Raw genomic sequence first — 23,153 nt, 5'->3', positions numbered from 1 at the left:
ACTCTTCTTGTACTAGCAACCTTTATAGTGACAGAAAGGACCAAAGAAGTCAGAAAAGAAAGTTTGATCTGTTGCTTCCTTACAAACCAGTTGAATATTTGGCAGCTTGACAGAATGCGACAGAGCTGTAGATATAAAAATTATAATTCAAAAATCATATACAAACTTCCAAGAATATGGTCTAGTTATTTGCAGCAAGAAGGATGCTTAATTTTGTATTCCATAAGCACCCATTTTCAGAAGACAAATACAGGGCTATTAAGGGAGGAAATTACAGTACTGCTGAAAGAACTGTGCTGTAACTAGGTAAGCACTAATTACATCACATTATCATATGTTTTTGCAACATTCAATTACGGAATTAAATCTTAACCCCCCAAAAAGAATTAATGCAGTGGAGGAAACAAAACTTTTAAGCTTAATTCTCAGATCTGATGAAGTTGTAGGACAAAATGAAGCGCATCAGTCATGGCCTTACTGCTGCAGAAAGAGGAATTGTATAGGCTCTCCAGGGAATCTCAGGATTTAAATCAGAACTAACAGGAACAATAATGTAATAGCCTTATATCAATCATCTTGCTTTTGGAAACCGCCCATATAATCACGACAAAGAAAAAAAAAAATCCTCATGCAGAAGAGAGAACCAGTCTAAAGTTATTCTAAGGGAATTTTTATAGTTGTTCTTGAAAATTAGCCATTTTGTTGTACCAGCCAGGAAAACAAACACTTTGCTTGAATTCAACTTGAATGAAGAGGACAACTTATTTTCGCTCTGAACATTGAGAGCTGCAGTCTCAGAAGCCTGGGAAAAGCAAAGCAAGTCCAAAACGTACTGTGTATAAACAGAGATGCCATATGAATACACAAAATAAAAGCACAACAGTTTCTTTGCCAAGGAGGAGCAGATGGCAACTCAGAGCAGAAGTCAGTAACACAACGATAAGTCAGAAGAAAACGCCCGTCAACCAGTTGTGCACCAGTCCCACTTTTTACAAGGGTGGGACTGCATGATTTCACCTGGGCAAGTCCCACTTGCAGAAACCGTCCCGCTCGCAGAAACCCCAGGCCAGGCATGGCTGCCCATCCCCAGCAGCAGTTGCTCTGCTGGGACTCCCGAGGGGCACAGGTCCCTCCCGCTGCCTCCCTGCCTACCTTCCTGCCGCCGCCTCCTCCTTCCAACCACCTACTTTGCACACTGGAAACCCCTCCTGTACAGTGGCTTCCTTTCAGGGGCAGGGCCCGGGGGAAGAGCCGCTCTAAAATACAGGAGGAAACTAAGAGTTTTTAGCAACAAAAAAAATATTGCTCACATGCACAGTCGCTGGTTTGACTTTACCCCCCAGGCTTGCTGTGAGCAGGTAGCCTCTCCTGAGCAGGGCAGGACGGCTCCGTGCCCTTCGTACCACGCCGCGTCCCAAATGTCCCCTTGCAATGGTGCACCAGCTGGGTCAGCCTGCACAAAGGCAGCTCCCTACAAGAAGGGTTATCCCTTGTGCCCCTCTCCTCTTACTGTGGGTCTCACAGAGGACTAGCTGTCAAAGTTCAGTGATTCTGGTCTTAACTACCTTTTTCTTTTTTGACGGAGGTTTCTTGCCCATATGAAGCACAAACAGAAAGACTGCTTTGGAAAAAAAAAACGGCAAGGCTTAGAGCTTAAATTCAAGTTTCCACTAAGCAATATGCATATATTTTTTCTCTTTAGTAGCACTTAAATTTTGCTTCTTGGACTACTACAAGACTGCTTTGTTTTTTGAACTTTGTGTTACTTGGGAAGCTCCTTTCCAATCATAAATTGCTGAGAAAGCAGGAATACAACTGAAGAAAGTAAAAGGCACAAGCTCCAACGACCTTGTCACTGTGAAACATGCTTTCAAATAGAAGAGGTTTAGCTTTAAATGCTGAACATCACAACAGTTATCTACTTTAAAGAATTCCAGATACCTAAATGTTGATCTGTCCTACTGCAGTGCTGGCTGAAATAAATCACTCCCACTACTTCAGTCTGTTACCTGCTTTTGTAATGTTTTGCAAGACTGCTTCCAACACCAATATTGCAATTGCTTGCAAATTTAATACAGGAGGGAACCAGTATATTTAAAACGGCCAAGTTCTCACATCATTTTCCCTTTGTAAACTCTGACATTTGCCAGATGTCCTAATCAAATAAGGAGGTTTATAAAAACAGAAGATGTGTGGATATTCAATATTTCAGGAGCTTTTTCAAGACATGAAAATCAGAGGTTCTAAAAGTGGAAGACAATTCACAGAGGTAAACCTTGAAAGAATGGAGTAATTTTTTTTTTTCAGAGCCATAGTTCACTGTAAAAACTTCTTGCTGCAATAATACCAATGTATGAGGAAATTCTACCAGAGCGAAAATCTGAATTGCTGAATCTATAAACCAGATGAAGCTTATGACATCCGATACCAGACTTCCTTCTCTTTAGCCAGTGTAATCATGTTTTTAAATGACGACCTCTGGTAATGAGTCTCTGATGACTCAATGCTTAGGTGCTTAAAATAACTTTGAAAAACTGAGTCAGAGGAATTATTACGCAAGGTAGCATCACAGAGAATCTCACCAGCTCTCCAGCTTCCCAGCACAGAAATAAGAAGCTTTGCACTAGTAATTGCTGCAATGTAACGTAGCCCTCTTATCACTGAACTTCTTTTAAACGATGGTAAGGTCAGACAGAAAAACAAAAGAACAGAAAACTTGTATCTTAAGAAAATAACACTGTACCGGTTCTCATGCTCATCCTAACATCTCACTCCACCAACAGGTCAGGAATCCGTGGTAAATTTGCATTACCGAACATTTTTACCTTCTCCAGTCATCTTGTTGTCTCTTAAAAAAAACAAACCACCACACCAAAATAATCCAAAATGTCCCAGAAAATATCTTCACATCTACTTAATTCTATCTTTAAAAACCAAACAACTTTTCATATGATTAAGACCATCAAATCAAAACTATTACTTCACCTAGCCTAATTAATTTTGTTCCATCACATCCTACATATATAAATCAACCGTGACCACATTCTTTATATTATGTCTTGCTTTGCTGAATTTAAATGGTGGAACATGCTGAATGGATTATGAAGTGGTCTGCATAGCAGAAGTTCATCCCAGCTCACTGATATATTAAGATTTTTTAACTGAATATTCTCTTAAGATGTGATTTCCTAGAAAAGGCTACTTTCTGTTAAGTTACGACAATACAGAAGGCAGACTTGCAGAATGCAAAGTCCGAGTATGTTGGAGGGTTTAGCAGAGAGATGCTCCACTTAGCAGCTGTGAATCAGAACAAAGACTTGTTTCTGCCTGATTCATAATGCAAACATACAAACAGCTTCATGAAGTTACAAAGGAAAAAGTGAAACTTCTTTGGAGAAGCCTTACTTTACATGCAAAGAAAGATGAAAGCAAGGATTCACACTTAAGAAAAATAATCTTTATTTAATGACTCATGTGTTGTTATTTTTTCCTACCTGAAATTTTCATATATAAATCACAATGTTCCCTCACCACAACTACCAGAACCATGCTAAATTCAACTGTACCTGGTTAGTGGCATTCACAAGATAATCCAACACAATTAGATAGACAAGAAAGTCTTGAGAAACATTTCCATGTTTTATTAGTATTGCTAAGCTATACCTTCTTTTAAGAATATCAGTCTAAGCTTTCATCTCAGGGGACTTCTTCCCACAAAAAAAAAAAAGTAGTCCAGTCCTACACACAGAACCAGATGAGTTCTTAAAACAGACAAACCATTGAACAATCACGAACATAATGGTGGGATACAGGTGTCCCTAAGGTTACACAGAAACATTTGTTACTATTGACACTAAGAGGGGCCTAACCTCATGAATAAGCTTACCAATACTTGCCTTGTCAAATACCCAGCTTGTGGAAGTAATGTCATCAACTTCAACAGTGTTACTCCTCTAAACCAGAGGTTATCAGCTTCTAGTTCCAACTTCAGCTTTTAAATTAAAACCCTCGCCACAGGCTGGCAGTGCAGGTTCCAGAACTGTCTTGACTATCGGCATGCACATAACCTATCCACTTCTCCTAATGTCATCACCTCCTTCTGAAATTAGGATTTCACAAATGGCAAAACATCAGCCTTTTCAAGAAAAGGACTTGGCTACATTTAAAACTAAGAAATAACTCTAAAAATAGACTGAGGTAGGAAGCATGTTATTTAAAAGCCAGCATATCACTTCCTGACATTTCTAACTCTCCCTATTCAAAAAACTCAAAAACAAAAGAAAGGGCACGAGTAAAACTGGGACTTGGCAAACTCTAGTGGGGAAAGAAGAGGAAAGGCCAAAGAAGTCAAGCAGGAACAAATAGAAGAACGAGAATCTCATCTGCAGCTTTTGCAACCAACCATCACAGAAACACATTTACAATACTGCATTTTCTTTGTGACCGAGTTTTGAATATTTTAAGCTTTAGTCTTTTAGGCTCAAGTACTTTTTGCCTTCATTTGCAATAGAGTTAAGGAATTAGTAAGCTCAGCTCTGTTTCTTGTAGGAAGCATCCAAAACAAAGTATCTAGCTTAATGCATCAGCTCTTAAATGTGTATATGAAATTGTCTACCTCTGAAGTCGGGTTCAGTTACATTACCGTAAAACTTCAGAACTTGGCATCTCCTAAGCAATCCTCTTTTTGTTTTGTTTTTTTCATTTGCTTCAGTTTTTAGAGCATGTGACCTTGACCAAGCCTTTAAGGAATCACGAAATCCACTGCCAAGTTACAGTAAGGATCTAGCCAACCAAAGAACTGCCACCAGAAGTCTCAGATCCTCCGTTTCCCATTTATACTTCCACCCTTCGCCATGAAAGCCTCTCCCTTCCCTCTTTGCCACCCCACCCAAACTTTTCCATGATCTGTGAGCAAACTAGAGAAAATGGCCCCACTGTTTGCGTTCGGGTAATCTTCTGCTGTTTCAGCAACTTACTGTAGCTCAAAGACAGGCCTGGCGAGCGTTGGAGTCAGCTCCTGGGCCGTACAGACAGCACAGGAGCAAGGAAGCAGAAGGAGTAACGGCGACTGCTAGCTCAACTCACAGCACCAGGCACAGCCTCCACAGCTTTCAGGGTACTTAGGAACTACAGCCGCCCAGACTCTTTTCAACAAAAGAACCCCTATCAAGTTGCCAGTTCACAAATGTGCTAGCAAAGCATCGCTAAAGGCCTTTTCACATGAAAATATTAGTCCTTTCCCCCAAAAGCTTTTATTATTTCAGTAAGAAATCTGGTGAGTTTGAATGGTACAGGGAAGAGCCAGCAGATGACACGACTGTAGACCCCATCATCATATCGGAAAATGGTAGGAACTAACATGCTGTGATTTATCAAAGTGGGAGGCAAGAAAACTGGTCAGGGTTTACAAGCTAGCTGTGGAAGAAATCCCTATTTCCCCCCCACCCACAAGGAAGCCTAACACTTTGATACAAGAATTTGTAAATCTTGTGGGCAAAAGGATAAAACTGTAAACAGAAGCTGAGCAAATTTAGACTCAAAATAAAGAAGCATCAACAGTAAGAGAGTTGATGGCTTAAAAAAAAAAAATTAAAAAGAAAAAAGACAGACTGGATTTTCCATCACTGAAAGTGTTCAAAACAAGACGGAATTTTCCTCCAGCCCTCCTTGGAAACTATATTCTAGTTTAAACAGGAATTAATTCAGGAAGCACTAATAGCCCGTGAGGCGCAGGCCATGCCTGACTCTCAGTGGCCCCTGCCAGCTCTATGGGATTTGACACCATTAAGGTTTGAGAAATTCACACTCCGGCTGACCAATTATAGTTTAGTTTTGTTAACGTTCTCAGAGATAATACAAATACACTCTGCATATTTATTTTAAAAATAGGCTACTTTAGAAGGAGCACAAGCAGAAGGCAATAAGTTTGTTTACAATTTAAAAAGCCAAATTTACTTCCCAGGTGAAATGGTGACGTTTTAGTTGGCCAAGCTCCTAAAATTGTTTCTTGAGCCAGTTACTCCCTTACACTGTTAAACAAACATATCCTTTACTGTATCTGACATTTGCACAAGCTTAACAAATTAAAATCCATACAGGGGCAATGAGCAGAGAGGGACCCATCTCCGGGGGGCGGGAGCTCACAGAAAACAAAGTAAGCTTCTCTTCAGTACTGCCCTCAGTTACCAGCATATCAAAATAATAACAATAAAATACCAAATCCTTACTGACTATCACTCCCTAATTGTAACCTTCAAGTTAAAGTAAATTACCCTAACTTGCAATGTGTAGAATGAAAAAATGTGCACCACCTGATTTCAAGTCAGTCCTGGTTAGGAAGTTAGAAATTACACACCCTTCAGACCGAGGCCACAATGACTCAAAAAAATTATGCCAAGAAAAACAAAGTGAAGGTTTCCAAATGTGTGAATAAAGTGGCTTCAGGTGTTTGGCACAGAACACAGGATCCCATGAGGGTACTGCACCTTAAAGCAAGGAGAGGAGCAGTCACCTGTTTCAGCACAGTATCTGCTTGGCACGCTGTGTGTGACGTCATACATGCGCACACACAAGTGCTTTTCGTTTTCTTGCTACCTGCAATAGTTAAGCTGATTACGTATTATTGATACACTCATCCCACAAATCAGTGGAAACCACCAATATTAAAACCGAGTCCATCAACAGTACTCTAAAACCTCAACAGAACATCAACTCCGCTATGTTAATACTTCTTAAACTGCCTAAGTGATTTTGAAGCCTAAATCCAACTTTTCCATGCTTCTAAAAAAACCTGCTAAAACCTGAGTAAACGTCAAACTTCTCTGGTTACAGATACAGCTACCTACACATTAAACCCGACACACTCAAGACGCAGGATTTCTCCAGTTACTGAGAAGCGCAGCGCAAGCAGTGCACTGTACGAGAACTGCCTCGGCAAAAGGAAGCTTTCAAACTGCTGGCCAAGTTCATGGAATCAGGTGACTCAAAGTATTACTTCAAACACCGAAAAAGCCTTCTGCAACATTCAGACAACGTACCAATGACATTCTCTGCTGGATGTTAACTCACACCTACACAGGCAGAGATGCTTTCATGAGCCAATATAGTAAATAAACATTGTTAATTTAGAAGGAGCCCGGTTTCAGACAGGATGGGCTAAATCTGACTGCCGCATTAACAGCGGATACTGTTGAAGAACTGAACAAAATAATTTCACTTCCTGCTTTTTTCTTGTTCTATTTTTTTCCTCGTAAAATCAGACCCCGCGATCAGCAGGTCGCACCCCACGGCCGCCGGGCTCCCGCGGGGGACGCAGCGGAGCCGGCCCCTGGACGCCGAGCAGGGCCCGATGCGACCGGGGGCCCTGTGGGGGAGGCAGCCCGGGACGCCCCGGCCCCAGCCCCGGCCCCGCGGGGCAGCCAGGACGGCAGGGCCCGCCGGCGGCCGAGGCCTTTCCCCGGCAGTCCGCGGTCTCCGGGCCGGCGCTGACCCGCCGGGCTCGGTGGAAGCCCGGGCTGCGGGAGCAGCAGCCCTCGGCCTCCGGCGGCCCTTCGGAGGAGCCGGGGTGGGGGTGAAATAAAGCTGAAAACAACTTTCTCCCGCCCCGAAGCTGGCGCTGCCCGGCCGAGCCCCCCGCGCCGCTCGCAGGGGCCGGGCAGCGGCGGCGAGGCCCGAAGCGCGGCGGGAGCGTGCGGCCCCCTCCCCTCCTCCCCTCCATCCCTCCCTCTCTGCCTCCCGCGGCCGGCGGCGAGGGGCAGGCCCCGGGGAGAGGACTCGCTCCCCCGACTCCCGAAACGCGGCCCGTCCCCCGCGGGGCCACCCTCCCTCCCGGCCGCAGAGCCCCTCCGCGGGGACTGCTCGACGGCCGGGGGCTCGGCGCAGGGGGCGCCCCGGAGCCGCCTCACGACCCCCTGGGGCCACGCCGGTGGCTGCTCACCTTGGTGGCCATGGCGCTGCCGGTGCGGGCTGCGCTGCCGGCCTCCCCTCCCCGCCGCGGGCCGCTCGCTCGGCGCGTCCGGCCCGCCCGCCGCTGGGCCGCGCAGGCGGCGCCTCCTCAGCGTCCCCAGCCGCCGCCGCCGCCGCCTGGGGGCCTCTGCGCGGCTCAGCAGCCAGCCCCGGCGCTGGGCAGGCGGGGGCTGATGCAGCCGCGCGGCCGTGCCCCCTCCCCTCAGCCCCCGCACGCCCCTTCCCCGGGCACGGCTCGGCAGTCTGTCCCCAGGCTCCACGTCAGGGCCGGAGGGAGGGACCCGCGGCGCGGAGCCCCGGCGGTGCCGCCCCGGTGGATCCCCGGGGTGCGGGCGGGGGCGGACGTGCCCCCCACGGCGGCCGGGGCGGGACCGGCCCCCAGCCCCGGTGCGTTCGGCGGCTTCGCCTTGCAGGCAGCGCCGGCCCTGGCATTCCCGTGCCCGGCGCGGCGGGGAGCGGGCCGGCGGCGGCTGGGCTGGGCCGGGCCGGGGAGCCCTTACCCTGCTGTAGAAGGAAAGACGCGGTGTGATCGCCATGACGACCGAGGAGGGTCCCAAGAGGCGAGGTGGGCTGCTGGGAACTGCAGAACTTTACCGCTGCGTTTCCTTGTCCGTAGGAATTCCAAACTTCTCTTCTGGTAGAGTTTCTCAGCGAGACATCTTTATTAAAAAACACATTCACAAGTTTTTTTAAGCTGGAAAATTTTTTCCAGGTAGGACCGGTGTCCTGGGTTTGGCCAGGACAGGGTTAATTTTCACCGGACTCCAGGAAGGGGCACAGCCGGGGGGTGGGGGCTGAGCCCACCTGGCCAAACAGAGCCCGGTATTCCATACCATGTGTGACGTCACGCTGGGTTCCGGGGGGGGGGGGTGGGCGGGAACGCACTCGCGGCTTGGGGGGGCGCGGTGCCAGTGCGGTTCGGGAGAGCGGCTGTCTGGGTCGTACGGTTCGTTGTTGTGTTTTCTCCTTATTTGTATCGTTGTTGTTCCTGTTTCCCTCTGTTTGCTGTTCTGTTAAACTGCCCTTATCCCGACCCACCGGTTCCTGCCTTTTTCTTTTCATTCTCCTTCGCACGCCGGCGGGGGGAGGGGCGGCCGCGTGGCGCTTTTGTTGCCGGCGGCAGCCGAAACCAAAACAACCGGTGAAATACTTCCTATGGAGAGTGAGGGTGAGTAATTACGAGGAAGCTGGCTGCTCAGTGGCCACCACTTTCGGAGTGACTGAACTGGTTAACTTGAGAAGTTTTCAAATTCCTTTACTGCAGTTTTTAACTTTTTCAGAATCAAATTAAGTACAACAATTCCAACTTTTTATTCTTTCTAACAGCAGGCCCTAAAGTGAAACCTTTGTGTGTGGCCCACAGATGACCCCTTCTGACACCCACCACCTCTAAGCTGAGGTACTGTATTCAGTATCAGTTTTGCCTTGTGGTCCCTCCTAGACTGGTATTTCATCCAACGTAGCAGCAAAACCCTCTAAAGCTGGCTTCGTCTCTCTGTTAAGGGACCCTGTTCTTCCACGTTCTTGCTAGCAATCTTTCCAAGATTGGATGTTTTGATCCGGTCAGCTAGTGAGGATCTTATCGAAAGGATAGAGGTGTGAAACCAAGAGACCCAGCGGTGCCTTGTTCAGGGATGCCCAGCTGATCGGTATGTGGAGCACCCTCTGTCCCTTCACCAGAAGCTACGTTTTGCTGTGTGATTTATAATCGACTCGTGGCTTTTGCACAAGCTCGAGTCTGTGTCATTCTTTACCTACGGTCAGAACAACTGCCAGAAAAGCTCAGTCTACAGCTGCTAACCAGTATGCTTTAACAGAGCACTGCCTGCCATCTGTGGGGTGAAGAACAAAGTCACGATTTATTCAGTCTCCTTATACGCCTAAAATCGCCCGCTTGCAGTTTTCCACTGTGAGGTACTCCTAAAAATGTCTTGCTTGACAAGTTTGAGGGATGAAGACAATGTTAACATTTGTTTCCGGGTGAGAGAATGTTCAGGTAAAATTATTTTTGATGGAGTCTTTCCAACACTATCTGCAAGCAATTGCCATTAATTCTTGTGTTAACAAAGACATTCTTAGGAATTGCTTTGGACTGCAAATAAACACATTTCTTCTTAGCTGCAAGCTTTATTATTGCTGAACACAAAGAGCAAATACCAACAAATTGCCAATGAAATCACCTAAAATTTCCAAAACTTTCTAAATGAGTTAATTTTCTCCTACCAAGCTGAGTCCTAATGAATGAAGACTAGACATTTGCTTAGCACTAGACATATAAGAAACCTCAGTAGCTTCAGCAGGGTTGTTTACATACTTAAACATTTGGCAGGTTGGAAGTTGAGTGCTCTGTGTGGAGCTTATCAGCTTTCAAACACAGTTGGTTCTATATTCACTGTGTACTAAAGCCCTGATGCATGCTACAATAGTTAAATATCTCCACGTCAGAAAAAAACAGTCAATAACAGAAGAAAATCCCTTACCCAGCACAGAAGCGCGCTTTTTTTTTAGCATTGTCTCTACAGATTTCTACTAAGTATGTATTTTTGCCATTAACTTCTCTGCAGTGGTTCCCAGGAACCACTGCTGCAGCAGAGTTCAGTGAGAAGTGATCCGTTGCAGATTCTCACCAAATGAGAAGCTCCTGCCAACAGCGCTATGCAAATTTGTTAATTAAAGATGGACTCTGAGAAAGGACATGGAGAACATTTGCCCGTATGGTTCTCTGCTGTGCAAGGCCCGCCTGTAGCTTCAAGACCATGGAAAGCAGTGACCTGGTATGTTCTGAATTCTGCGAGCTTGGTGGGGAACGATAAAGAAAAAATAAGGTTATTCAGATAACCTTCAAGCTGAAAACCATCTGGAGAAGGAACTACGGTTTGTGTTTCTAAGCTACTGTTCTCAGGAGCTCCTTGAGGTGGTGCACCTTGGATTTCTCCTTGCTGGCAGGCTGTGCCCTCGGCCTTCCCAAGGTGATGCGCGGGGGTGGCTCCAGTGGCCCTGAGGCATTCACCACAGCTGTGGAGGAGTTTTGAGGAACAATTATCATCTGCAGTGGCAACAACTTTGCCAACAGAGACGCCTGTCAAATACAGGTATTTTCAAAGTCTTTGCAGGAGGCATACTGAGAGTATATTGTCCTAGGTCTTTATTTTCAGAAGTGTCTTTTGAAGTAAGAAGTGATTTTTTTTTTCTTGATTGAGAGGCTATCAGTGGGGGTGTGTATGATAACATCAGCTCCACTCTACACGCTTTTAGCTCAAGCTTTGTAACTACATTAATCAGGAAAGTCTAACAATGACTAGGGAGTAATAACAAAAACATTTCAAACTTTTCTTACTGCTTTTAATCATCGTGTTTACCTTAATCACCTGATACACCTAAGAAGGGGTAGAGCTTTCAGGTTTCCAAAGCCTTAAAATGAACTGTTAAAGCAATGACTTAGTTTATGAATCAAAAATAGTAGTGGTGTATTCTTCATCTTCAGAAGTCATACCCGCACAGCTTCACCTTCCTCTCCCCCAGAGGTTCTTTGGGCGTTGCTGTGTTTCCTCTCAGCTGACCAGCATTTCTGTTTCAGAGTTGGGTTAATGCCATCTCTTTGGTGTTTCTGAGAAGTTTGCCAGCGAGCGTAACAGATAAAATATTGCCTCCTCCTATCTTCTCTCTCCTCCTCTGCCCCAAAACTGGACAGAAAACGATAGGAGCTGCCACATCCATGAAACCTTATGTTATCTACACAGCGCAGCAGGGGAGCAGCTGCTGAATCCCATTTGTGTATCGCTCTGCACAGCGTGGCATCGTTTGCAAATCCTGCCTGAAAAATGCATTTAATGAAACATGTTCTGAGGAAAAACCACAATTGTTTTCTTTTGTTGTACGTTGGGAGTCTTTGGCCAGAAAGGCCGTGAACTCTTGAATCATATGGTATTTGCACCAAAGCTCAACAGCCTCTCGTTTACTCAGAACTTTCTGTGGCAGTTTAAAAAGGTGCTCAAGAGATTACAGACACACTTTTCAATCTTCTTCTGTACCTGGTGCTGGAAGATCACTGTCAAAACAGGAAGGCAGCCAGTCTTGAAATACTGCAGGATGTTAAGTCAAGACTTCCCTAGTTCTTAAAAACTGCTTAGAAAAATGCACCCAAAATTGTACCCGAATTCCTCTGACTTTTTCAGTCTCAGAATTTGTCTCTGAATAAGCAGTTCTGAGAAAAACTGTGCTTCATGAATCTGCTTTTGATTTAATAGTTTAGTCTCCTTAGAGCTCTTAATCAAACAACGTTATTATCTGAAGTCTGGCATACTATGTGAGCCTTTTTCAGGGTAAGTCCTGATTTTACATATTTACATTTTTAATAAATACACAGCTAAGACTGGGTTTGTGCTGTGTATGAATATGCTGTTTTCCTTACAATGGGGGAGAAGCGTGATGCTATGCCATGCTAAATTCTGTACTCCGAGTGTTGGTTTTTTTTTAACGCATCTTTGTGGAGCCAACAGTTTTAAGCCTTGGTGGACTCCGTGGATGCAATTTTCTCTTTAAAAACCCATAAAAACAACTCCTGACCATTGAAAATGTGAAAAAGCTATACAAAAGAAAAAAGTGTGGGTGTTCCAGAGACAAAACGTTGTTGCAATACACTTTTGGACATTGCAAATTTTTTGAGAGCACTTTTCTCTTTTTTTTGTGAAGCTGATTGCAGAGGTCATGTTTCGGTGCAAATTTGATCACCCCTGAGGGAGAGGGGCTGTGCAGATCTTTATGGGTGAGCTCCATGATTGCAACAGTTAGGAGGTTGCTTGGTCGTGATGATCTATTCTTTCTTTAGATAATAATGTATGAAACAACTTTTTTTCTCCCCTTTCTCCTTTAAGTGTAACAAGTGTTTTGACCAATTCTATTATTCTTTTTTTGCCTTTACAGCAGAATAATCAGTGATAGATATATGGGGGTTTTTTTAACACTACAACCTTTGAAAGAAATGATACAATAAATCATGCTTTCTTGTGCAAGGAATAGAACAGGTTTCCTGGAACACCTAACACTAATCATTCTTACTGTTTGCATTCCCTTCTGGCCTGTACACAGATTGATAGTACAGTATATATGCTTGATGGATAGTATAGCATTGTCATGGTTTAACCCCAGCTGGCAACTAAGCACCAGACAGCTGCTCGCTCACTGACCCCAGGCACGATGGGGAAGAGAATCAGAAGGGTAAAAGTGTGAAAACACACAGGTTGAGATAATGACAGATTAATAGACATTCGGAGTTACGTAAAGCAAAAGGCGCGCGCACAAGCAAAGCAAACCAAGGAATTCATTCCCCACTCCCCATCGTCAGGCCGGTGCTCAGCCATCTCCAGGAAAGCAGGGCTCCATCCTGCGTAGCCATTACTTGGGAAGACAGACAAACACCATCACTCCGGACATCCGCTCTTCCTCCTTCTTTCTCCAGCTTTTATGCTGAGCATGACATCATATGTCATGGGATATCCCTTTCATCTGTTGGGGTCGGCTGTCCTGGCTGTGTCCCCTCCCGACTTCTTGTGCACCCCCAGCCTGCTCGCTGGTGGAGCGGGGTGAGAGGCAGAAAAGGCCTTGACTCTGGGTAAGCTCTGCTCAGCAGTTACAAAAACATCCTTGTATTATCAACACTGTTTCCAGCACAAATCCAAACCATAGCCCTATACTAGCTGCTACAAAGAAAATTAACTCTACCACAGCCAAAGCCAGCACAAGTATACATTCTTGTATCTGATCTAGGATACTTGTGTGTGCATATGTATCATGCATTTTAGTTGGTTTGCATTTGGATTTTTTGTTCACACTTAATATTCATTTGCGTTTCAATGCAATGACCGCTGAGGTCAATAGGTTTTGAGCTCAGCTTTCCTGAAAAATAGAATACAGCTTAGTGAAAAGAAGATTTAAAAAGCATAAATGTTTCCCGTTTTCTGTTTACTAGCTTTAGCAAAAGCGACATACCTTTAGCGCTATTGATTCTTACTGCTACTGACCCTTTCCATCCGGAGTGCTGACTGCCTGTGGTTTATCTCCATTTTTTCCTGTCGTGGTGGAAGGGGTCTGCCAGCTGCCACACCCTGCCATCTCAGGGGACTGCGGTCTCCACAAGCAAAGCAATAGAAGAGGAGCATGTTCTGCTGTGTACTCCTATTAAATGTACAGGTTAGGGGACCCTATGACGAGGTCCTGTCAACATTAAGAAGCCAAGGATTGCACCACCCAAATTGTCTTCCGACACACAGATTGCTAATCGTACTAAAGATGTAATTAATTATTCTTTGCAGTCACCTCTAAACCATGGTCCAGTTCTTCAACTCCACTGAGTGGGGAAAGCTACAGGAGGCTGCAGGACCAACCTGAGAGATTTGTGCGCTCTTGCTCCGGCCTCTGAGCTTCTACGGAGGGGAGCGGTGGCACTGTGTGAGTCTGCCAGCGTAGCACCAGCCTGTGCTTTTCAAGATGGCTTCACGACAGTAAGAGCAAATCTACGGGATCCTGGCATGTATTGCATTTACATCCAAATTAACAGCACGGTCAGTATAAAACCATGGTACGGCACACTTTGCTCTGCATTGTGATAGTGACCATGCAAAGCTACAGACCCTATGGATGAACGCTGTTTGTCATGAGCGTATGCTTTTTAGTGTAAACAAACTAATCTAAGGGCTCTCCTTTGTAAAAAATAAGGATTACTGTTTTACTGACCTCATCAACATGGATCTTGAATATGTTGTATCCCTGGTTGAATGTTTGCTCTCCAGCGTTCCAGAACGCAGCATTCACTCATGCTTTCTTTCCCCATGACACAGACAGATGTTTTGGAGTAATACGATTCTGAGTTTTCAAACTGCCTGTGTTTTTCCAATTCTAACAGATTTACTACCTCATTACATTTTTGTGTGTTTTCATCATGGAAATTTGGGGGATTTCAGGGTCTCTAGCTGACCATTTCCATACAGAAGAAATTCAGTCCTGTGGCATTTATACGGTGAGATTGCCAAAAGACTAAACCAGGCCTTAGTGTCCTTTACCCCTTCAATCTTATTTTGAGCCACTGTTTCCTCTAGAAATAATTGGCAATGAAATTACTTCATAGAAAGAAGCTGCTCAGCAGCAGCACCCCCCAGCATTCATGAGCCCGTCTTTAATCAATGCAGGTCAAGGTAGCGAGAATTGCTCCAAAGCAAATGCAAAGTAACATTAATTTCCAGGAGCTATTGCTCATTTGGATTTTCTCTAGTAGGGTTAAGGTGTCCTGCAGCTAGAGGAAGAGTTGTGAAGCCTCTTACTAGTGCACATCTATTTCTCTCTCGTGTCAACCCATATTAGAGCACCAGTGCATAAATCGTCTTCTAGCCCAGACAAGCCCAAAAGGGGATAAAGAAAAGGGAGAAAGTAACAGCTTTTATGAATTTCATTACACTATACCTCGATGTAGTCCTTTTATATAGTTTTTCCTATATTGAAGAAGGAGCTTGGAATCTCATGGTCCCTTTTTACCCTACTTTTTGCGATTTGTTTTTGCACCTTGTAGCAAATAAAGACCATGCTATCGTAGTAAACAGGTAATAATGTACAACAGAAGAAAAAGCAGAGTCTGTGGCTACATGATGGGCTAAAAAAGAGGCTTTGTAGGCTGCATACCTCGCATTGCTGCTGAGGAAATTATGCGAATGTGGGCAGGTCAGAAAATTTCAAGTATCTATGAAATTTTTTGTAGTCACTGCCTCAGATTAGATTTTGCAAAATGCATTTTTCTTTGGTTGCAGAGCACAGGACCATTCATTATTAGGAGTATTAAATAGTTGGCAGTTCCAAGATACCTTACAAGAGTATGCATTCAAATCTTTTTCAAAAATCCACTATTACTAGCAAGACCAATAAGGCTACTCAAGCATTTAATATATTACCAGTGCTAAAATCAAAATGATACTTTAGGGATTTAAGTGCTTTATATCTTTCTGCATGTCGGTATTAAGATGTTCAAACCAGCTGATACTTCTTTTATTCAGATTACCAGAAACAGCCCTAGAGGTAGCTGTAGCTACCCTGGAAAGGCAGATGTTCAAAAATCTACAAGTATTTCCTGGAAATCTGACCCTTATGCTGAGGTTAAAGAGAGGAGACAGAGGGGAGTAAATTCTGCAGCTCCCTTTTCCAGAGTACAGGTTTTCTTATTTTTTTTGTAGGGGGTAAAATTTGAAGCTGACTTCGATGAGGAGCTTTAAATGCATTCTATAAATTGAGAGTTCCTCTTTAAGTTTACAAAACATTCTTGTCCCAACTGTTTGAACTGAAGGGGGACATAGCAGATGCAGCACTCAGTCATGTGCCCTGCTTGTGGTTAGCCATACAAAGCCAATTTTTTCAGATGCTAAGCTCTAAACTTTTTTTTCTTTTTTTTTTTTTAAGAAAAAATACTGAACACAGCTGCTCTTGACATCAAAAACAGTCACTGAAGAAATAAAAAAGCACTATGCTATCCAACTAACAGCTGACAATAAATTTACCTAAGAAATGCTGAGGCCAAGAAAAGGACCTGCTGTACCACAAGGTACCTTTTCTCATTTGCTTGAACCCCACAGTTTGTCTCTGGTAATGTGTTTACCCAAAAGGTGTTCTTTAGCAGAGATTGCTGGCACTTGCCTGTCATTGTTACATCACTCCAAGGTTTTTACAAGAATAAAATACTGCTGCTCCAGACAATGTTGTCACAGAAGTGTTAAATTGAAAGGATACCCCTTTCAAGTTCTGATAACAAATGAAAGAGGAAATATGACTGCAATATGACATTAAAAAAAACCCAAGCAAACAACACAAAACCCGTTAAGTACTGCAGTGAGCCATGAAACCTGCTAATATTTCTAATTTTGTTTTGTGACTCTCGTATTTCCAAGCATTGTTTTCCACCATAAGTCTGATGCGTCCAGCCTTTTTTTCTCCCATGGTTCAAACTGATGTTTTGGAGCACTATGACTACAAGCTCTCTGCCTGCCTGCTCTCCTTCCAGTTTTCAGTTTGTCACTTCACTACATTTCCTTGTCTATGTTTTTATCAAAGCATTTTGGGGGCTTCAGGCTGAAGGAATTTATTTGGCAATTTAATTCCCCAGTAGCATGAGAAGTTTTCCCCATAATATTACTTCAGTAATTGGGTTGGTTACAAATGTGATCATTACTGTGCATGATTTTTCTCCCTACAAGCATCCCGACTGATTCTTCCAGAATGTGAATTTAATTCTGGATATCCTACCAGAGATATCTCTGAGTCCCCTGAACATCTGCACTGGCAGCTCCTTCACTCTGCTCAAGGCTGAGACTCTTCCAGCCATCCCAATGGTCTTGTGGTGTCCTGCTGCTGATGCTGCTGTGGAGGGGGCTGGGGTGAGAGCTGTGGCTCTACTACACCTTCATAGCTTTATCATGGTACGGTGGCACTCCTGGCCATCCTAATTATGATCATGGCCCTCTGTGTGAAGAACTGTACCTGCACTGAGCACTTTGCCTGCCTTTCCAATAGCCAGTGCGTCTGTCATGCTTCCTAACCAGCTCCTGCTTTGGCTTGCAGGGCAAGTTCAAAGCTTTAATTCCACATCAGACCCAGAGGTTTCTTTTCCCTTGACTGTTTAATGACAGTCAAAATGAAGAGAAGAGTTTCCTAGCACTTTTTCAGGCCCACAGTGTCTGCAGAGAGACAAGCCCTTGGCACAGTGGTCCACCTCGAGTCAGCGAGGGAGCTGCAACACAGAAAAAAATTCAGGGCCTTCCCTCACCCTTGTCCCTACGGTGGGTTTCTAGCCTATCGAGCTGTTTGCCCCAACACACAGAAACTCACTTTTGATTGCCTCCTCCAGGCCCCTCTTTCACTGCTGACCTCTTCACCACTCCCCAGCAGTCCCCAACAAAACCCCGCTGAGCTTCAGCTCTGACCCCAGCTGGCAACAAGCATTTGGATTTTTTTTCTCGGGTTACAGCTGCTCAGCGGTTTCCTTGCACAAAAGCAGCTATAACTGCAGACTTCTCCTCCAGGACAGATGATTTATAGACTTAAACTCTCCAGCCTCTCAGTCACATGATTTGGGAGAGGATGGAGAACAGGCAGAGGGGAACTTCTGCAAAAAGGTTGTTCACCTGGAGCTAAGGGGTGTTCCCTGGCCCAGACAAATCCATTCACATGTATCCTACGCCCAACACAATAGACAGATGAGCTTCCTTTGGAGAAAGAGGACTGCTCCTTTAACTCCACCACAGAATACCCTGATCTGACCCAGCAGGGACGTCTCCCGTCCATGTAGATGCCGTTATTCCCTTCGCACCAGCTGACTGACCAGAAATGGTCTCCGCAGCCAAATCTGCAGATTTGAATCTTCAGCCAAATGCCTCTGGCTGTGTTACAGCCTTGGATTTTGTATTATGGAGTAATGTTATCTCATTTCTTTTTTTGAAAGATGTAAAGTCCTCCTTATGAGTGTTTTGTCTGAAGAGAAATGCTGACTTCGATTACGTTTAATTACAGGGGATGTGAGAAGGGACACTTCAGGCTGTTTTCAACCACATTCCTCTGAGAAGGAATGCTTCTTTCAGGTATCCCCATTAACCAGCAGTTTTTGCTTTGAGTGTCTTTCCAAAATAACTGACCCTGATAGCTGTTATTCCTACCAGTTGGCTTCTGGCACACGAATGCCAACAGGCAGTTCAGAGTAACCTAACAGCTTTTATTATTTTTCCTACCTGCTTAGCAGAGTCTAGGTTTCACAATGTCAGAATAATTTGAATGTTACTATCCTCTGGAGAAGTTAAACCAGCAGATTTTGCTGTGGGCTTTCAGCAAGCCAGTCAAGTGAGGAGGGGGGCACAGTCCCATTTTAAAGCATCGGTAGATGAATTGCTAGGCAATGAAGTTCTCAGCTGGCTCAGTGACGACCTGAATCAGCAGAGCGCTGGGGCCCGGCAGGGAGGCTGCCACCACCGCTGCCGCCACTGCTGCTGCACTTTGCTCTCTAAGGCTTGGTCTCTGCTGCCAGTGGCGGAACCACGCGGAGAAGTGCCCTTGGCTGCATCAGGGGCTGAAGGTCATGTTAAAAGTTGAAAGTGTAATATCTTTTCTGTATGCTGATGTCAGCTTTGCGTTCTAGTACCACTATTTGGCCATTCTTTCTCCGAAGCAGAAAGTTGTCTCCACTAATAAGGATGACACAGTGTAAGTGTATTTCTGTTTAATTCAAATCAGTGTCTTATTGGTCAAACAACACGAGAACCATTGCTTTTACTGTGCAATCCTCGTGGCAGAACAGCTCATGGGGTCCTCTCTAACTTCAGCATAAGCGGTCCCAGCGACGGTTACTAATTCTTCTTTCTGATTCTATATAGTCACAAAATCTGTGGAACTGGCACACTGCTGTTTCTCTGAATATCAATCTGTGCAGAATATACCTGTGCTACCACCAACAAAGCAGAACCAAGCCTCTAGAGTACTCCTTTTATCAGCAGAGATCCCAGAGGTTTGCCAGTCCTCTGTGACTGCCTATACTGGTAGCTTAAATGCAATCATTTACGCAGATAAACCACCAGATTGTTCCCTGGCTCCATTTTGGCCCATGCTAATTAATGCCCTCCTAAACTACTCATGGGGATAGTTTGAGAACGACAAAGTTACAGTGCCAATCGGCCTCAGTGCCTGGGAACATTTCCATGCACACTTGATTTAACAGGGTATATGCTTAGTTTGCTAGCGTATACTAGTGCACACAGCCTGTAACACTAGAGCTACTGACTGTGAAAACCCAGCGATAAGCCTGGGTTTAGACAAGGGGTAGAAGGAGTTTTGCGGGCGTATAGGTGAAACTGCTCACGTCTGAGATGTCTTCCTGTTGAACTAGCCACACTTTGACTACCAGAAATGCCTGCAAATAGTGCTATTTAATAAATAATTACTCCTTATGTTCCTCCATGACTATTTATATTTGGGAAGCCCTATTGCTTATTCTGCAACACCCGCTTTCTTTTGCCAGGAAGGTGGCTGCTCTTTATTGCTGGGCAAAACTAACTCTTCTCAAAGGTGAATTTGCTTCAAAGCCTTTGAAAGTAGAATTTTGGGGTACATTTTATTTCATCGATGTTGAATTTACCAACTCTCAATTTCATCAGACATCCACTTTGCTTTTGGGATTATGATATTGGGAGCTGCTGTTTTGCCACATACCTTCTCTGATGGGTATTCTTCCATCAGCTCCCCACTCACCCACCACCTCCTTTTCTCAGGAAGACATTCCCAGCCATTTCAGCCTCTTATATGACAGTTTTTCCCCAAGTCCTTGACTGCTTTATTGCCCTTCTCTGTACTCCTTCCAGCTCTATAGCCTGCTGCCTAGAAGATCATGAACGAGGCCAACAGACAGATGAAGCCTTCTCTGAGTTACCTACATTTATAATAGTAATTGATTATTCACCATGGTAATCCTTATGCATCCCGATATCTTCTAAGTAGCTTAAATTCAGCTTCTGTATCTCTAGCTATTCGGGCCAGTCATTGCTTGACTGAGGACCGTGTCAGTGCAAAAAACTTAGCAAAAGAGCTGGAATCAGATTTTATGTGGAGCAGTAGAGAGGGAATAAATGAGATTTCTCTAGCATGTAATCTTCTGTGTAGTTTGAAAGAGAAAATTTCAATGGGTGCTTATTCTATGGATTCCATAGCATCATTACCTTGGAAATTAGTGTGTATAAACGTGCAGAATCCTTTTGGACTGGGTGGAGATGCTGGATTCAGCAAATGGAAGATTTTAGATTTATGGACTGATGGATACAACCGACAGGAACAAAGTGTGGATTCAAACAACATGATTTAGAGCTTCTCAAGAACAAGACTGACACAGGACTTCAACTGGTGTAGCGAATGTGTCCTACAAAATGTCCTAGGCTAGAAAGCTAAGAATAAATATATACTAGCAGCTCTGCTTCCATAACAATTCAGAATTGCTCTTTGAACTGCTGCACATTTATTTTCAAACACATATAGTTCAGTAGATAACAGTGTACTTCCCAAAGCCTATGCAAAAAGCTACAAAATTATTTTGTAAAGATATCTTCCTTTGTAATAAATTAGAAAGGAATAAATTTGTATGAACTTAAAAAGGAATAAATTTGTCTTAAATTACAAAGGAATACATTTGTATTAAGTTACAAAGGAATGCTAATTGTCACACTTTGATTGCAAAGCTTTACTTGGATAAACTAACACATGAAATAACTTAAAATAGCTTTTCAGTCATTTCTTTGGTGAATTGAGCTTTGAGACCTGCATAATTGAGTAGGGAAAATCTGAAAAGCTGACGCATAACTTGTTTTAACTAAGATGAGTTTCATAAATTTACAGAGCCAGTTTTTAGAAGATGCTGGGTTTGGGGTTTTTGTTTTTGAGAAAGTTAAAAATACCGACACTAAATTCTGCTAAATGAACAATGGTATCTCTGACATTGACATGGTATTTTTGTAAGAAAATGTCTCTGCTTATAAGATTCAGGAGACTTCTCAGCTTCAAATCCCTTATAAGCCAAGAAATCGCTCCGAGCACTCTTTCAAAACATATTCTTAGCTGAAATCTTTGAATCTGTGACTACTGCTGCTGGATTTACACTTTCAAAAGCTATTCCACTGATAGAAATGGACAGGAAAACTTTACAGGCAATTACTTAGATATGGGGGATAATAATATACTAGAGCAATAAAGGAATTCTTAATATTCAGGCTACCAAAACAAACAGGGCAGCAATAACATTTAGTAAAAAGAGAAGGAAGTCCTAGGTCAGAAACAAGCAGATAATATGTTTTTTGGGTAACAGAAGGATAAGTCATAGCCTAACGGGAAAGGAAGAAAATGTCAATAGTTTCGTCTAAAACTTGGCATTTTGTTAAACAATGTGCTTATACTCCCATATCATAGCATTTCCTTTTCCACGTGTTTGAAAACAGGACAGGATGGGGCGATAAGGCTTCAGAAGGTAGGAAGAAAGGCTGTTTGACACCAGTTTTAAGCAGAGGAAAAAGAGGGAAGCAGCTAATTATAGTCTTTTCAGTAGGAGGAAGCCACCTGGAAGAGTCTTGGCCCTTTGGGAGAGACTGGGAAGCAAGGTAGCTGTCAGAATGGCTTTACAGCCGAATGGTCCCAGCAGACAAAGAGCATCTGTCTAGGCAAAGGAAAGGAGGTCATGTTTAAAAGCAAGCTAGCTAGGGTAGAGACAAAGACTGATGCTAATCTCTTAGATATGTTAAACCTGTTTTGAGTAGCATTTACCATTGGTTTGTTTGGGTATGGGGGTATTAAGAGCATGTTAGCCCTCATCTTATTAAACATGACCTGTTTTCCTAATCTGGCCAGATACAAAATGGATTTTGTTCTTTCTTTCAAAGGGAAACAGACAAACAAAGAAACAAAACCTCTATCAGGCAAACTGGTAATTTATGTGGGGAACAGATGTGTTCTGAGCAGATTTCAGTCAAGCTTTCTAGTAACGTACTTCCATGAAGATAAAATAAAGATGAAATCTTTAAAAACGTGGTCACAGTGCTCGACCTGAGAGAGAAGTTCTGGAGGAGGCCAGGTGGGAGCACAGCTGAGAGGCAAGTAATTGGGCCTTGACCCAGAATATTTCACATCTGAGAGGAAGTCTCCTGATTTGGGCTTTCGAGAGAGCTTTACTGGGGATGCCAAACATCACAGCATAGGATGGGGAGCCTAAGAACTTTATAATGGCTGGCTGCTACCCTTCTGCAATATCTTTCTTCTCAAGCTGCTAGGCTATTTTAGCTTACGCTGCTCAGCAGGGAAGCGAAATAATACTGTTTCCTACTTGTTAGCTCAGGTGCAGAGAAGTTATGCGCAAGGTTTTGTAACCTTTGCTCAGGCTGGTGATCACTCACTCACTCACGTGTCTTACCCGTAGCAGTCAGTGGGACTGCTCATGCGTTTCGATTGCTCATCAACATGAGTAAGGATGACACGACCCAGCCCAAATGCCTGGCACACAAGGTTATAGGGGAAGTATGTGGAAGAGCCAGCAGCAGTCTCCTGGTTCCAGCACCTCTGCCAATCAAATAGGTGAAAGTTCAACAGTATTAAAATATCGAATCATCTACCGTGATAAAATATAATTGCAAGAGGTT

General features: G+C 44.0%; 1 protein-coding gene and 1 long non-coding RNA gene across 4 annotated transcripts in view; one reads left to right on the top strand and one right to left on the bottom strand.

Annotated features, from left to right (window-relative positions):
* The window catches only part of SNX9 (sorting nexin 9), a 65,640-nt gene extending 57,623 nt beyond the window's left edge, over window positions 1–8,017 (bottom strand). For both annotated transcript variants that reach the window (XM_075413863.1, XM_075413864.1), the window contains exon 1: window positions 7,937–8,017. In XM_075413863.1, coding sequence (XP_075269978.1) covers window positions 7,937–7,948 — 12 coding nt within the window. In that variant the 5' untranslated portion in view covers window positions 7,949–8,017. The remainder of the gene's footprint in view (window positions 1–7,936) is intronic.
* Window positions 8,018–8,361: 344 nt separating this feature from the next.
* Window positions 8,362–18,838, top strand: LOC142360558 (uncharacterized). 2 transcript variants are annotated; one of them, XR_012763161.1, is made up of 4 exons: window positions 8,362–8,530; window positions 14,277–14,525; window positions 16,405–16,546; window positions 18,508–18,838. It is a non-coding gene; the product is annotated as an uncharacterized LOC142360558 (long non-coding RNA). The 2 variants fall into 2 exon arrangements; XR_012763160.1 differs by lacking the exon at window positions 8,362–8,530 and adding an exon at window positions 9,250–9,364.
* Window positions 18,839–23,153: the final 4,315 nt, after the last annotated feature.

The sequence above is a fragment of the Opisthocomus hoazin genome, chromosome 2, assembly GCF_030867145.1.
Source record: "Opisthocomus hoazin isolate bOpiHoa1 chromosome 2, bOpiHoa1.hap1, whole genome shotgun sequence".
Classification (NCBI taxonomy): domain Eukaryota; kingdom Metazoa; phylum Chordata; class Aves; order Opisthocomiformes; family Opisthocomidae; genus Opisthocomus; species Opisthocomus hoazin.
This window is presented reverse-complemented; position numbering and strand designations above follow the sequence as displayed.